The sequence below is a fragment of the Lygodium microphyllum genome, chromosome 2 (assembly GCF_053477565.2).
Source record: "Lygodium microphyllum isolate KBCC chromosome 2, Lygodium_microphyllum_v1.1.10, whole genome shotgun sequence".
NCBI classification, from domain to species: domain Eukaryota; kingdom Viridiplantae; phylum Streptophyta; class Polypodiopsida; order Schizaeales; family Lygodiaceae; genus Lygodium; species Lygodium microphyllum.
Window position 1 is genome coordinate 126,283,276 of NC_141136.1, and position 15,384 is coordinate 126,298,659.

At 42.5% G+C, this 15,384-nt stretch overlaps 1 protein-coding gene across 1 annotated transcript in view; it reads right to left on the reverse strand.

The window, feature by feature from the left end:
• Nucleotides 1–1,253: 1,253 nt before the first annotated feature.
• The window catches only part of LOC148040292 (putative LRR receptor-like serine/threonine-protein kinase At1g06840), a 33,442-nt gene continuing 19,311 nt past the window's right edge, over nt 1,254–15,384 (reverse strand). Inside the window, exons 13-20 of the mRNA XM_087698158.1 lie at nt 8,083–8,154; nt 7,477–7,994; nt 7,192–7,344; nt 6,436–6,725; nt 6,287–6,338; nt 5,285–5,535; nt 2,665–2,799; nt 1,254–2,583 (exon numbers count right to left, since the gene is read on the reverse strand). Coding sequence (XP_087554284.1) covers nt 2,257–2,583; nt 2,665–2,799; nt 5,285–5,535; nt 6,287–6,338; nt 6,436–6,725; nt 7,192–7,344; nt 7,477–7,994; nt 8,083–8,154 — 1,798 coding nt within the window. The 3' untranslated portion in view covers nt 1,254–2,256. The remainder of the gene's footprint in view (nt 2,584–2,664; nt 2,800–5,284; nt 5,536–6,286; nt 6,339–6,435; nt 6,726–7,191; nt 7,345–7,476; nt 7,995–8,082; nt 8,155–15,384) is intronic.

The window sequence follows — 15,384 nt, forward strand, 5'->3', positions numbered from 1 at the left end:
ACTTACAAGGGCATTGATCTGCTCTAATTTCATATGTTTGTTTCTTGTTTAGTTCTTTGAATTGCATAATGAAAACTCATATCTTGTTTACATGAGCACACATGCCTTGACATGTCAAAATGACCCAAGTGGGGTAAGAAGTCAAAAGCATTGAAATCCTATGATGTTTGGTCAATATGATCCTAGATTCACCATTAGAATAGGTATCATCAATTTAATCATGCTAAGCTCAATCATGTACGGTGTGAGCTCATCTCCACCTATTTGACTCATTAATTTGCATGCTCTTTTCTATTCTTCTTCTTCTGTGAATTGTAAGTCAAGGTTGGTGAGGATGTGCATCCAATCCTATTCATCATCCGAACAAGGAATGCATTTGTTCAAGGAGCTAGCAAAGGTTGTACAATTTATATCCCCTCAAAGCACATTGGATATGGTGTCCAAGTTTATAAGTGTGGTTTTCTAAGTTTCCATTCCTACCCTTATTGCCTCACACCTATTACCCAGAAGAATACCAATTCGTTTACCTCGATCCTCAATGATAGTGTTGTTTTGTATTTAGAGGCAACCTAGCAACACATTGTAATCCATACCCTTCATAACCATGAAATTTGTGGTAAAGTTAATCCTTGTGATTTTGACATGCTAACCCTTCAACACATCTCAATGGTTAAACCTTGTAGCCATCAACCACTATAAGGTCGATGTTTACACTTTCGAAGGGCAAATTTTTCCATGCCTCTAATACTAACCGGTTGACTAAACCAACTCCTACTCCTATGTCGATAATGCCTTCTTGGCAAGTCAACTGGAGTGTCCACAAGGACAATGTGACACTCAACTCCCTCCCAAAACATGGTCAAGTACTTGGTTGTCAAAGGTAAAGGACTAAGTATACCTAAGCCTAAAGATGACTATTGTGCAGTGGCAACAACTATAGGCAGTAAATACATCAAAGTTTTGTAGCTTTTGCAAAATTACTAAAGATCTAGAACACACAAAATAAGCCTAAGGTAGCAGATGCCTAATGTTGGCCTACAAAACCCTCGTGTGTTTGAAAGGGGATGGTGAGAAGGGGGTCTAATAGTAGAACACCTGACGGTTGCTTGATGGATCTCTCACATTAGTGAAGATTTTGAAAGTCTACCATCGCCAAACTTGTGGAGCCACATTAGCACCATCTTCAAAATAGATATAAGGATGCACGATTGAGGATTTGGTCATCAACGCAAAGGGCAAAAATTCTTTAAATGAAAAGGAGCCTTGTGAGACGGCACACGTTAGAGCCTTTGAAATATACACGAGATGGCCAATCACAGAAAGCCACATCATAGCTTGTATTGGAACTGTTAGGGTTAATGTGAATGACTTTGGCTCATGTAGAAGCATGTGTATCCTGAGTCAGATTGGCAGGGGGTTTGTGTCATATTATCTCCTCCTTTGTGTGGATAAGAGGGGCAATGCCAGAATTGAGCTCAGTTAGCAAATCACAAAAGTATCGTCTGTGACTTGAATAGTCACTCGTTTCATATGAAATCCTGATGAAGACCAAACCCAGAGTAATGATGTAATTACCGTGTCAGGTCTCTATACTCTGGATAGCCTGCAGTACAGCACGTCCTGCAGTGAAAACCTGTTCCTGGTTGCCTTTCAGACAGCAATACCATTGGCATGTGTTACTCTTCTGGGTGCTTCTCAGGATAAGAAACACCCACAATTAGGTGATCAACCAGAATCAATCAGTAATGCCTTTGCTTGCTTGGACGCGCCACCTGCTGGTGTATTGTTGTTTCCTTTGATTGAGGTTTTCCTATGAGGGATGGACAGCACTGCTCCAGTTTTCTCCTCTCTCCTGGATAGTAATTTTACTGAGTATTGTGGAAGCAGATAGTTAACTTCATTGATTGCTTAGAAGTTTAATATCCTTCTACTGTGGGGGGAGATCCAGGTAAGCTATGATCCCTTGATGATGCATACCTAAGGAAATATCTGATGTGCTTTGTTCTGTAAGACTTCTCGATTATGCAAAGGCTTGGTATATGCAGTATGCCATAAGACAAAGCAGCCCGATGATAAACAGATAGGTTACAAAATGTGTCAATGCTTCAAGGTTATGAGTTCAGCAATATTAAGCTTGCAAAGGAACCTGAAGGACATCAAGCCACCATACAGCCCTTGTTCTGAAAGTATAGTTTGCTCTATGAACAAATAATGAATTGAAAAGATCGATCTGATCGAATCCTGTACATTGCCACTTCACCGTGGAGCTATAGTAGGAACAGTTTTACTAAATAGTTCGCTTCCAGAGGCACTTGAACCTCCGTAAATGTCATGCGTATATGACTGCTTGGTGCTTGGGCGTTCTGCAAATTCAAAGGATGCTTTGCCAGCACGTGATGGCATCAAATTCCATATGGCTTCAAGTTCTCTTGTCACCTGGGCGATAGAAGGACGACATTCAGGGTCATCAGTACAGCATGAGAGACCTAATCGCACCAGCGGCTCAAGACATTCTGATGGATACGAACCCATCCTGTCATCTACCAATGAGAGGATCATGCCAGCATCATATGCAAGACTGACCTGCATAAATCACAAAAACCGATTATTTGAATGTCATGCTCCATTGTCAGCCATGTCAAGAAAGTTGTAGCTTTATCCTACCTCTCTCGCAAGGTTTTTCCCGTGAAAAATTGGTTGCTTTCCTGTTAAAAGCTCCAACAAGACCACTCCAAAACTATACACGTCACTTTTGTCAGTGAGTTTGTGCGTCAAAAAGTACTCTGGATCAAGATAACCCTGGCGAGAAGAGATCACAGATCAATTAGTTTGCGTTGCTGTCGATAAAGCAAACTTGGTCAACTATCACAGTGGATATGAGGTTTCAGAGCAAAGGAAAATGGAATACACTATAAACCATTAAGTGCAGCTCTGGGACAAATGCGTGTCCTAATAAAACAGGTTCTACATGAAGAAACAAGAATTAAGCTATTTAGAACATAAATTGTAGACACTACGGCCTACATCAGCAAATTCTCATTGACATTATTGGCCTGCCAAATCAGGCATTAGAGCAGCTAGTGAACCAACGGCATTAAGAGATAATAGAAAAGCAACCAATGGGCCAATGGTACAGGCATTGCTGATTTTCTTGGCATAGTTACGTTAGCACACTAGTTATATATAGCATTCATAGTCATACAGTATGCTTGGAACTTTCTAGAGTCTTTTTTGTCATCGCATATATCTACATGTTTGCATGCATCCGTATTGATTTTTTGGCACGGGAAGTAGTGTAGATTTCTGAATTTTGGATGGTCAATTACTGTGCTACAAAAGTGGGATGTGTAGTTTTTTATGTTTTAAGCAAATTGAGATATGGTTTTATCGCATCGCGATTGATAAGTGGCTGAAAAGGTACAGCAATCTATATGAAAGAGCTTTTCTGATTAAAAGATAAATTTTAATGTTTCTCCCATTAACACACTTTCTTCTGAGAATATGTCAACTAGACTTTTTGTGTTCTTGGCTGCTGAGAAATCCTTGTCACAGAGGCTTCAGGGTCTTTGGGCCAGGACCCTGATAGACTGTGTGATGGAGGATGTGCCTCCCCAATGGAGAACAACTACAGACACCTCTCAGACCTGGATAGATCCGTATTCCAAAAGAGGTCCTTCTTGGATTGATTGCAACCACTACATTGAGAGTTCTTACTTTCATGATGGGGGTGGATGAGACTAATGGTAGCCTCCACATCTGTGTTTCGGATCCTACTTTGCAATCTGAGGCCTTCCATTGCTACCACACAGCCCTTCGAATACTGCATATCGCTGCCAGCTATCCTTCCTCAGCTGTGGGGGTGGGGGGAGGGGGTGGTTGTGTGGGTGGTGGGGGTGGGGGTGGCTGTGATGGAGTGGGTGTGGCTGTGGGGGGTGGGTGGTGTGTGTGCAGGGGGTAGGTGGGTTGGGGATGGGGTGTGTGCAGGGGCAGTTGCACACCACTGGAGGATATCATGTAGTGTAAAAAAACAAGGTATGGTAACCCTAGGTATGAAGGGATAGTGGTTGAAGCTCCTGTTGTGCGATGACCAGAGCCCAAATGTGCATACCACCCTCCAAGTCTCTCTCCAAATAAGCTCCCACATCTCTGATTGCAATGCAGCTCTCCAGTATCTATCAACTAGGCAAGGCATCCGATGACACCACTGCACATGGACCAGCCTCAATGAAAAAGATCGTGTCATGCATCTCCATCTCATGCACCCCTGGCTAACCAATTTCCACCCGAAACCTCCCCCAATAATACACCCAAGGATAGGCTCTACTCAGCAGAGGATCATGCATGTGCCTGTCCACAGCAAATGCACTCCCTCATATAGACCACAGACAATGCTTAAGTTCACCTTGCATTGGCTATGGCAAATCCTGACTTGCTACATCACAACCAACCAGCTGCCTGTCGGTAACTGCTAGGCCCTAGTGGGACACCAGCCCAAGCAAGTATGGGGTCTAGATTGCTTTAATTAAAGAAATCTTATCTCTCTTTAAAGGGTAAGGTTCTTGTTTGAGATTTTCTAATGGCCTCATTATCATTGGATACATTGCAGTACCGCAAATTTCTCATGGTCATTTTGTTGTCAAGCAATTATCCTGTACTTTCAACAAAGAGAGATGGGAATTTCTAAACATCTGTAATATTTTAGAAAGTTTTAGACTTAAAAGTCATTGTATGCTGCATCAAAAGTTAAGTTTGAACTCATTTTCCTTCCCTAGGAAGCATTGGAGAATTCTATTTCATATGATGAAAGGCAAAATATTGTTCACGGTTCAACAAAATAACAAACTAGTAATTCTAACACACATTCCTAGTGAATGTAACATAAATAGTCCATGGCTTGGAATTTTCCACCCAACTTCATTCACCCTTTGTCCGTTATTATACATGGCTATTGAGGATGGGGTGTTAGAGACTTTGATTTTCTTCCAGGCAGCAGCTAAGTTCTCGTAGTTGGTTTTTGCTTTTTGAATGCTTTGCATGATTCTATTATCTTATATTTTTCAATACAAACTAATAAATCAACCTCCGACCTTTTATTCAGATCAGAAAAGAGGAAAAAGCGTTATCTAAGTAAAGACAATTTTCAACCAAAAGCGGTTAATATCTTATACTGGGATAGACTCTCTTGCTGTGTTTGCAGTTAGTCTCCCCTAACATCATAGTGAACTCAGATTTTAGAAGCAAAGTATGCAGTTATTCTACCATTTCTTGAAAAGTGAAAACTTACCGGAGTACCCTTGACTACTGTTGAAACAAAACCACCTGCATCACCTTCTAGCTCAGGAGCTGGAGCAAGCTTCGATAGCCCAAAGTCTGCAACTTTTGCTTTCCTCTTCTCGTCAAGTAGTATGTTGGTGGCTTTGATATCACGATGATATATTGGAGGATTTGCCTCGGTGTGAAGGTATAATATTCCCTTGGCTGACCCTAAGGCTATCTGAAGACGGGTTGAAAAATCAAGGGGTACTTTTGAACTAGCTGCAGACATTTATCAAATAATGGGCCATCAGTATGCGCATACTTTGAGCTGTTTCTTTCTGATCACGTGTTTCCTTCCAATTCAAAGGATGAGTATTAACACTGGTTAGGTCGATCGAGTGTACGTGTGCAAATTGCTAGAGTTTAATGGAAAGAAAAAGTTATCTTTAATCACAACATTCAGTTACTGTCTCGTCAGCTGCGCCAAATATTTGCTCATTAAATCTCCTATTACAAGCATATCATGGAACTGCTCATAGACATTCTGCGACCTCCAAAGCCAAAACTTTTTTTCTGAACCACATCCTAGTGTCTCTTCAGTCTCTTTGCACTGACCTTACAAAAATGTCTCAAGGATTTACCATTCCGTTTCAATCTTAGCTATGAGAGTTTGTGCGTTCCCCCTGAACAATCTTAATTACCCAGAAGCAGCTCAGCCTTTCTCATAGACCAATTGCTCCAGGTTTACCATTTCAGGGTTGGTTAAATTACATTCTATGGAAAGCACTCGTGTTATGCATCAAAACATGCATCCTAAACATGCCAATTTAGGATCTAATGAAGTCTTGGAAATCCCATTAAAGTGCTACAGGAAAATCCCATTAGCAAAGTTCAATCTCTTGAGAAACGCAGTATTGTAAGAGCTACTTGGTAATATCTGCATTCAGTTTCCAGTTACAAACAATACAACTCTAAAAGGAAGTAAGAAAATGGAAAGAGACAAGTTTCACCTAGAGTTACAAGCACTTACAAGAGAGATGATCACGCAATGTACCATTTGCCATAAACTCATAAACCAAAATCTGCAATAAAGAAGGACCAGCAGTTATGTTTTTCAAAACTGTTACAATGGGGAATTGTAGAACCTTTTCTGTATTGATATTGACAATATGTACGTACTTGTTCACCTTCATCATCACAATATCCAATCAATGAGACAAGGTTGCGATGATGGACACGAGAAAGAAGCTCAATTTCTGTGTAAAATTCTTTTGAGCCTTGCAATGATCCCTCCTGTGCACGTTTTATGGCAACAACAGAGCCATCTTCCAAAATAGCTTTATAAACTTTTCCATATCCACCTTGTCCAATCTCCATAGAACTACCAAAATTATCAGTTGCCTTTGATATTTCATCATATGTGAATATCTTGACACCAGCTACCTTGATCCGTTCATACTGTGATTTAGCTGCGTAAGGCCAAGTAGTTAAAGATGTCACACTTCAACATGACAAAGATCCATCAAAACAAAAAAGAGGGTTCCTGACCACTATTCCTGTCAGACATTGCAATACATAGAAACCCCTTGCGCAGTTACACCATACTGTTAAGTACCTTTGCCTTCTTAACAAAAACTAAAAAACTTTAAGTAGACAATGATTAGCATGTTCCCCTTCTCAATCTGCAAGGTCTGCTTAATATGTTCATGTTTAAGAGCTAGCATTTCTCCACTTTGAGTGTGTTTTGTACCCTGCTCAAGTCTGATGTCAAGAAAGCTCTTTTCAGTCAGCTTACCGAACTGGCATGTCCCCCTTTTCAACCTGCAAGATCTGCTTTAATATGTTCATGTTTAAGAGCTAAGAGGAGCCTACTTTGAGTATGTTTTGTACCCCGCTCAAGTCTGATGTCAAGAAAGGTCTTTTCAGTCAGCTTACCTGGCTTTAAGAGGCTGGGATGAGGGTGCTGACGCTTTCGAATAAAGAGGCCAACAATAACAACTATCGCCGCAGCAAGTGTAACTGCACCAATTACCATACCAGCAATCGCACCTCCACTTAATTTGTTTGTAGATCCACTTGGAAAGTACTCTGCATATCAGTACTAACATCCTTCACTGACCAAATGGGCAACATGCTTCAAAGTTCATACAGAAAAGGAGCCCCAAAGGAGCCAAAATGACAGGCGTAGAGATCTCAACATAAATGTTTAGCACAACTTACCATTATAAGGGTAACCTATAGTGAATGATATCAACTCATATGGACCAAAAGTATCGTTACTGTGAAACTTCCATGTTGCAAATATGTCATAAAGAGTTAACACCTCTAATCGACTAAATTGACTTGTAGCATTGTTTGGAAACAATTTAACAGTCATGCTCAACCGTGGACCAGGTTCCCACTTAAAGTCTGACATGTTGACTTGATATTCAGCCAAGTTTAGCCCAGATGAAAAATGCTGCAGTAATCCTTCCTCATAAGGGGGAAAATTGATAAAGCTTGGACTTTTAAGTCTATAACCTACTATAAGTGGATAAGCACAATGGCATTGACCAAGAGCCATCAATCCATACACAACTTCTTGATTATGACTTCTATCACAAGTATCAACAGAGCATTGGATAGACAAAGGCTTTGATGCAGAGTTATTTGCAAAATATGTGACAGAAGTGGTCTGATCTACGCAGGAGTAAGTCAAAACCCAGGGTTGATGACTGCAAACTGGATTTCCATACAGCCTGCAAGTCACCTGGTAAACATCAGGCCATATTTCTGGACTTAAGTAGCTTAGCTGAGAAAGATTGAGAAAACCAGAGGTGATCATACCTGAAAGTGATGTTGCCAACAGAAGATGCTAGTCCCAGTGTAAATCCAGTGAAATTGTTATATTGAAAGTCACTGCAGACAGTATAAGTAATCCTTGAGGGAGAATTATATCAGATCCGTTTACTCATCAGTGATTACTTTGATTCATAGCTTTGATTTTCGTTTTCTTATCATAGCTTTATACAGTTTCATAATGTGTTTTACATACAAACTGTTTTAAAGTTTTATATACCTTATGATGAGTTCTCATCACCCCTGTATTACATGCTTGGAACTCATGGGCAATCCTGAACTTTTCAAATGTTTATATAGCTTTCTTTCTTTTTTTCTCCCCCACCCCCCAAAACAAAAAAATCAGACTTCCTCAAAGGCAGCACGACAGATGTCATGATCCCCAATTCCTGCAGCCCCTTGCTCGCCCTTGCTACTGACCCATCATGCAGCAGGTCATCATCAGGAGTTTCCTTGGATACAACTGTAGCATTGTCAAGCGAGACGATGACCCCCACAAACCACCCCAACCATATATATATATATGTATATCTATATATATCTATATATATGTATATATGTATATCTATATATATCTATATATATATATATATATAGATATGGTTCAGAACCATCGTTGCCTGCCACAAGAGATGCATGCCGAGATACCTCAGCCCCAAGATACTAGATAACTTACTGTGACACCCCATGAGAGACATTGAGGTGAGCAAATACTATACCAAGGTTTCTTTCTTCTTCTACTTCTCTAGTCATAGGACTTTTAAAGAAAAATTCACATTTTATTCAAACCAACTAATACAAATCATGGAGTAGGCAAATTTTAATGTATTTAGATTATACTCTAAATTGAGACATCATCTTCAATTTTACTACAAGTCATAGTATTACCCCAACTACCAACCTTCTATGAGTTCAAATGTCAATTTTTGTGTTACGCATATGATCAAGTCCATAAAATAACCTCCCTCACATTCTCACTTTTAGAAGGGACTATCATACCCTCTTCTTCAAAAGGGAAATTCAAAGGTGGTAAGAACTTTCAAGATAGGAAGGCAACCAATAACAAAGGTGACACTTCTTCCTCAAATGGAACTAAAGAACCTAAGCCCATCTAGTAGCAACTCCCTAAAAAGAAAAGGTTTTATGCACACTGCCAACACTTGGGCCATATAGATGAGGAGTATCTTACTAAGGCCTAGGATCTCCCACCTAAAACTTCACAAGAGGCCACAACTACATCCCCAGGGACATAGATGCTCTCTAGGAAAGTTTGGTAATTTAATGAAAAGTTTGCTAATTACATGTTTTGGGACTATTTTAAATAGCTATTTGAATGGTTTAAGTTTGTAATGCATCTTTTTGCTCAACACCACCTCTCAAGCCCAAAACTTGTACTCATGAGGGATTGCAAAGCATAGCTTAACCCATAATAACTTGAGGTGTCCGACCCCAAAGCAACCAAGGCATCGAACAAAGGGCGCATATCAAATGGCCTACCAAGACTACATAGGTGATGGTTATCTTACCCAAGGAGCCCAAAGCATCATCCCAAAGAGGCCAACACATCAAACAAAGCGTGCTTGTCGGCTGTCCAATAACCTACAAGGACCATGGAACCACTTTCAAGTTTTTTTTTTTTTGTGGGGGGGAGGGGTTGGTGGGTGTTTCCTTTCAAGCATTTGTGCCCAGTGCTTACCCAACCACCGTGCGTATTGATGATGAAGAGAGTATGGAGGGCATGTGTAGGATGCTTTCGTAAGAAGAACACTACCATAGAGATCGCCATGTGAGCTATCACAAATATGGTGTATCCAAGTTGACCACTCTTTGATATGCACAAATGCATGTTTACGAGAATAGAATGCCAATGAGTGGGGTAATACAAGGAACAATGCAAAATGTCATGCTCAAGCAAATTGCTATGTAACAATGCCACTTGGACAATACCCTTATAGCGAAATCGTTCACTTATCTCAAGCACCCTTTTACAGTCACGATCATCAAGATGCAAAGGATGGTGATACAAAGGTATGAATGACCAAGATCTTGCAAGCATCAAGCGAAGAATACTACGCCCTCTACCACTAGATGGTGGAAGGAGAAGTAAGTGTCAAAAGATGACGTACCAACGAGACAGTAGGGTTTGCGGGGAGGAACACGGAGTGAACTCGGCAAACATGGAGAAGAGAAGAGAAGAGAAGCACAAGGAAGATGATGAAGACAGCCACGAACCATGAACCACAATGTCCTCCTAAAGGGGTGTGAGGGTAGTGGAGAGGCTGGAGAGAAGAGGTGACGGATTGAATGAATCAGCCATGAGGAATGAATGAGAGAGTGGCCTATAAATCGACACAGTCAGTCTAGGATGGCGCTCCTTTTTGGGGCTGCAAACCCTAAACGCAAAAGCTAAAAACAAAACACAGAAACGCAAAAACACAAACTGCGGGTGAAGGGCGAAGGGTTTCTCAACACCCCCTCTCAGGCCCAAAAAGGGGAATAAGAGAAGAGTGAGGTGGAGATGCAATGCTATATGCTGAAGAATGCTCATGCAACAAGTGCCACTTGGACAGTGTTCCTTGGGGGGCAATTGTTCACTTGCCCAAGTGCCCTAGTACAAAGATGATGAAAACATGCAATGCATAGGAGGAATATCGGACTTTGTGTGGTGCCGAGAACCATAAGGATATGCCCATACGCGATCTCAGGAGGTGGCTCCATGCTGACCAAGGGACGAAGGCAAGAAGAAGAGGAGGAAGAAGATATAGAGGATCCCTAAGATCCAAGATTTCCACCGGAAAGGGAACCTGCAGTAAAGAACAGTAGATAGAGTGAACTGGAGAACCCGAAACTCAAACTCGGGAGAGAAGCCACTAGCTCCGTGCATCCATGCTGGAAGGAATATGAAGGCCCCGTCACCAAGTCGTGGCTGAACCTCCGAGGTCCTGATCAAGGTGGTACCTGAAGATCCTGGGTATCATTTGAAGAGATGACTGGTTGAAGACAGCCACCCCAAGAAAGTAGAGGATGGGTGAAGAACTTCATGTGGAGTGGATTTGCAGCCCCCAAAAGGAGAGGATGGCTGCAAACCCCAAGAAAGTAGAGGATGGGCAAAGAAATAACATCCCCCTTCGAAGAAGATAGAAAATCCAAAAACTCATGGATCATGGACTCCGAAATGTCTGATGACGGAGGAAGTGCTGCCGGTTGTGCCGAAGAAGGTATCTAGGGTGCCGAAGAGCTCCCAAAGGTGGCCTCTCGAACCTGAGTAGTCGAGAGTAGGGAAGGGTGGGGCTCAGAATGAGCAAGAGGTGGGGTCGATCTCTCTCAGTGGAGTGGATCGGGTAGCCGAAGAAGAGGAAGGAGTCGAGCAGCCACTGTCTCTCGAAGGAGCCGACTAACGAGGAGACGGTATCAAACAATCGTTGTCTCTTGATGGAGTGGACTACAGAACCGCAGTCCGTAGTAGCCACTCTACCCGAAAATAGGTGGGAGAAGACTGCCGCTAGCATTACAACGATCTCCAAGAGGTCGTAGCGCCAATCGATTCTGGATGCGTCTTATTGCCTTGAGCATAGTACTCTGATAGCCGATGCAAAACGATCTCTGTGGCCTAGAAAGGAGAGGTGGCATAAGGAGTGCCTGGTGGAAGACACATGTACTCCGGAGAGGTGGGGAGCAAAGGTCGAAGTCGGCAAGCATCGGTGGTGTGTCCGGTGATACCATAGTAGGAGCACCCAGTAGTCTGGTCATCAATTGGTAAAGAAGCCATGGATACCAGTGTGCCTTGTTGAAGAAGGAAGAGGTCAATTACCATGAACCACGAACCGCAATGTCCACCTCAAGAGGTGTGAGGGCAGTGTGAAGCACGAACCGCAATGTCCGTCTCAAGGGGTGGGAGGGTAATGGAAGGGCTGGAAGTGAGCTGCCGGTGGGAGGAGGATGTGATCAACAGTAAGAGGTTGCAACCAGTAGAAAAACGCAGGTGAGGAGAGAGAAAGACTAAAAACGCAGGCAAGACAGCCTGCAAGAGAAAGACTAAAAAAGCAGGCAGGACAGCCTGTAAGAGAGAGAAAGACTAAAAGCGCAGGCAGCAGGAGAGAGAAAGACTAAAAACGTTGGCAGCAGGAGAGAGAAAGACTAAAAACGTTGGCAGCAGGAGAGAGTAAGACTAAAAATGCAAGCAGGACAACCTGCAGGAGACAGAAAGGCTAAAAACGCAGGAAAAAACAGTAGCAGCAGTCAATATAATGAAATCAGCTCCGAACAGTGTGATAGGCTGGAAACAGACGCCAGATTATTGTAGACAGCAATGGCCAGCTTGAACCACAATGTCCTCTGTGTTCGGGGAGTTGGGAGCAAGCTGAAATACCTGAAATCTGCAAAAACGAGATTTTTTTCTGAACGGAGAGTGAACAACAATAGTCGCTCTGTTGTAAACATCTGCAAACTGGGGGTGGAGGGCTCGAAACAGGCGCCAGACTGTAGATAACAGCAAGGGACAGCTGAGATTGCGATGTTCTCCGCGAAAGCGGTGTAGACAGCAAGCTGAAAACACCTGAAACCTGCAAAAACGAGATTTTGATGCAGCGGAATAAGAAGAGAAGTGGATGCCGAACCCGCCACCGGTCTTTGCCTTCATTGGAGTGGAGGATCTTTGCCATTGTTTGAGCAGAACCGGCTCTGATACCATGTCAAAAGATGGCGTACCAGTAAGACAGTAGGGTTTGCGGGGAGGAACACGGAGTGAACTCGGCAAACATGGAGAAGAGAAGAGAAGAGAGAAGAAACTCTGATGAATGGAATGATGAAGTTGTGAATCATGGAGTGAATGTGATACAAGGGAACAAGGGTGCCGTAGCACAAGGAAGATGATGAAGATAGCCACGAACCATGAACCGCGATGTCATCCTGAAGGGGTGTGAGGATAGTGGAGAGACTGGAGAGAAGAGGTGACGGACTAAATGAATCAGCTATGAGGAATGAATGAGAGAGTGGCCTATAAATAGGCACAATCAGTCTAGGATGGCCCCCCTTTTTGGGGCTGCAAACCAAAAACGCAAAAACGCAAAAACGCAAACTGCGAGTGAAGGGTGAAGGGTTTCTCAACAGTAAGCACCCCTTCTCACTCAAAGATATTGATGTCGAAGTGGGAGAGTAGAATCACCCAAAGAAGAAGAGCAATATGCATATCCAGCTGAAAACTTGTGAAATGAATGGCCTCCAAGGTCACCTCCAATGGACAGCTACATTTGCAGCCTAATAGGCCAACCTGCTATTGTACTGCTCCTGGAGGCCGACTTCTACTAAACACACTCCTACAAGCTGCACTTTTGCAGCATGCCTACTCCTACAACTCCAACTAGTGATTACAGCATTCATGATCCGACTCTAGTGAACATCACACTCTGACACCTCCTTCAGCATGCTCCCACAAGAGCCATCAGCATTTGGACAGCTCTGGCTTTGAGCATTCATTTACAACTTTCATTTAATTTCTTCAAAGTTATATTCTTCTCTATATTGCACTATTGTATTTTTGAGAAAACTATTGTGTTTTAGTCATGTTCGTACATTCTCTGTCTCCTAAGTGCAAACGCTAGCATACCTTCAAACGGTGTTTTGGACCAAACCATACAAAACATCATGGGATGAGTTCCACATGCCTCCCCTTGTAGCGTTTTCCAATTCCACACTTACACTAGTAGATGTATTTGGCCATTATCATATTTTGGCCACGTGATGTAGTTTGTCAAAATTTTCTTTATTGTTCATGCTTTTATTTTATACTCAAGACATTTTACCTATAGTGGTCCACATGGAGCCTAGGAAGTTTTCCCACAAAATGCACAACATTTTGCACTAAGTTCCTTGATGCCCTGAGTTATTTAGATGTATTAGTACTTTGCCTCATAGGCCATTTTGGCTGCTTTTCTCTCTCTCTCTCACATGTAAAGGTTGCTGAAGTTAAACTCAAATATACAAGAGGCCTTTTGGTCAACATGTGAGAGCCATATTTAGCACTAGGAAAAACAAAACCCACGGGAAAGAGGAAACATGTTTAAGGATGAAGCCCTTGAACAATAAGAATATCCTGCACCATCACGTATGAGTTGTGATCAAGTCATGTGAATAATCTCTAACCATGGAGCAGCCACACCATGGATGACAACCCATACTAATATCATAGAAGCTACCTGCCACAACAACCACATTCCATTGTATAGGCTCACATGCAGTTTAGTGAGGCTTTACATGCAACTGTAGGTGTAGCTTTTCCACATTCAAAGCCCACACAGAGACCTTCCTCTGGGTTTATGCCTTGAATAGTTGGTATGATGGTGTTGTGAGACTAGAGCTTGTTTACAAAAAGAGGTTCCATTAGGATCCACTACTCACGAACAAGCTTAGCAACTCTTCATACACCTCATATGGTGAAAGAAAAGAGTTATCCTAGATAATTGGAAAGAGATCTGTACCGGTTTTTTTTTTTTTTTTTGAGCTAGGACTTTGTTAGCATTTAGTGTGTCATGTTGTTATCTCTTGGTTGTGAGCTCACTCAGAGTCTATAGAGACATGGGCGTTCTAACATGCTCTAGGCATGTGCCTGCACTTAGTGCAGCGTTTCAGTACCTCTCAGCCCATTTCACACTGGTTCTTCAGCATATTTTAGGTGCATTTGCTGAGCTGTCACTTATGCCTCCTGCATGGGCAATTTTACAGCTGGGTGGCCGTACACATGGGCAACAGGCCGAACATGATCAGATCAGCCTATTTTAAGCGCATTTGCCGAGCTGCCACTTATGGTTCATGTGCGGGCAATTTTACAGCTGGGTGGCTGTACGCATGGGCAGCAGGTCGGAGATGATCAGATCAGCCTGATTTTGGCATCAGCAGCAGGTCTGCCAACCATCACCATCATTGCCTATTTATAGGCAGCTTGTTTGCCTCCCATGCTCATTGCCATCGTCTCTATCATCCTCTCATCACTTACATCATCTTTCTTATGGCATCAATCCAGCATCCCCCTGACACACCTCCACAGCATGTAGGGTTGATTGGGTGCAGCCTTGTAATAGTTTCAGATCAGAGTATTCAATCTCTTGCATTCATCTTATCTCTATCTTTCTCTTCTCTCCGGGTTCCTATTCCTACTTCTGTTGCACACTCTCACGTGGTATCATCACCAAAAGTGGACAATCAAATCACCCCCAAGGCTTGAGCACTTATCTATTGGAAGATTGAGTGTATACTAGGCTTCCATGGTATCTCTACTGTCACTGGATACCCAAT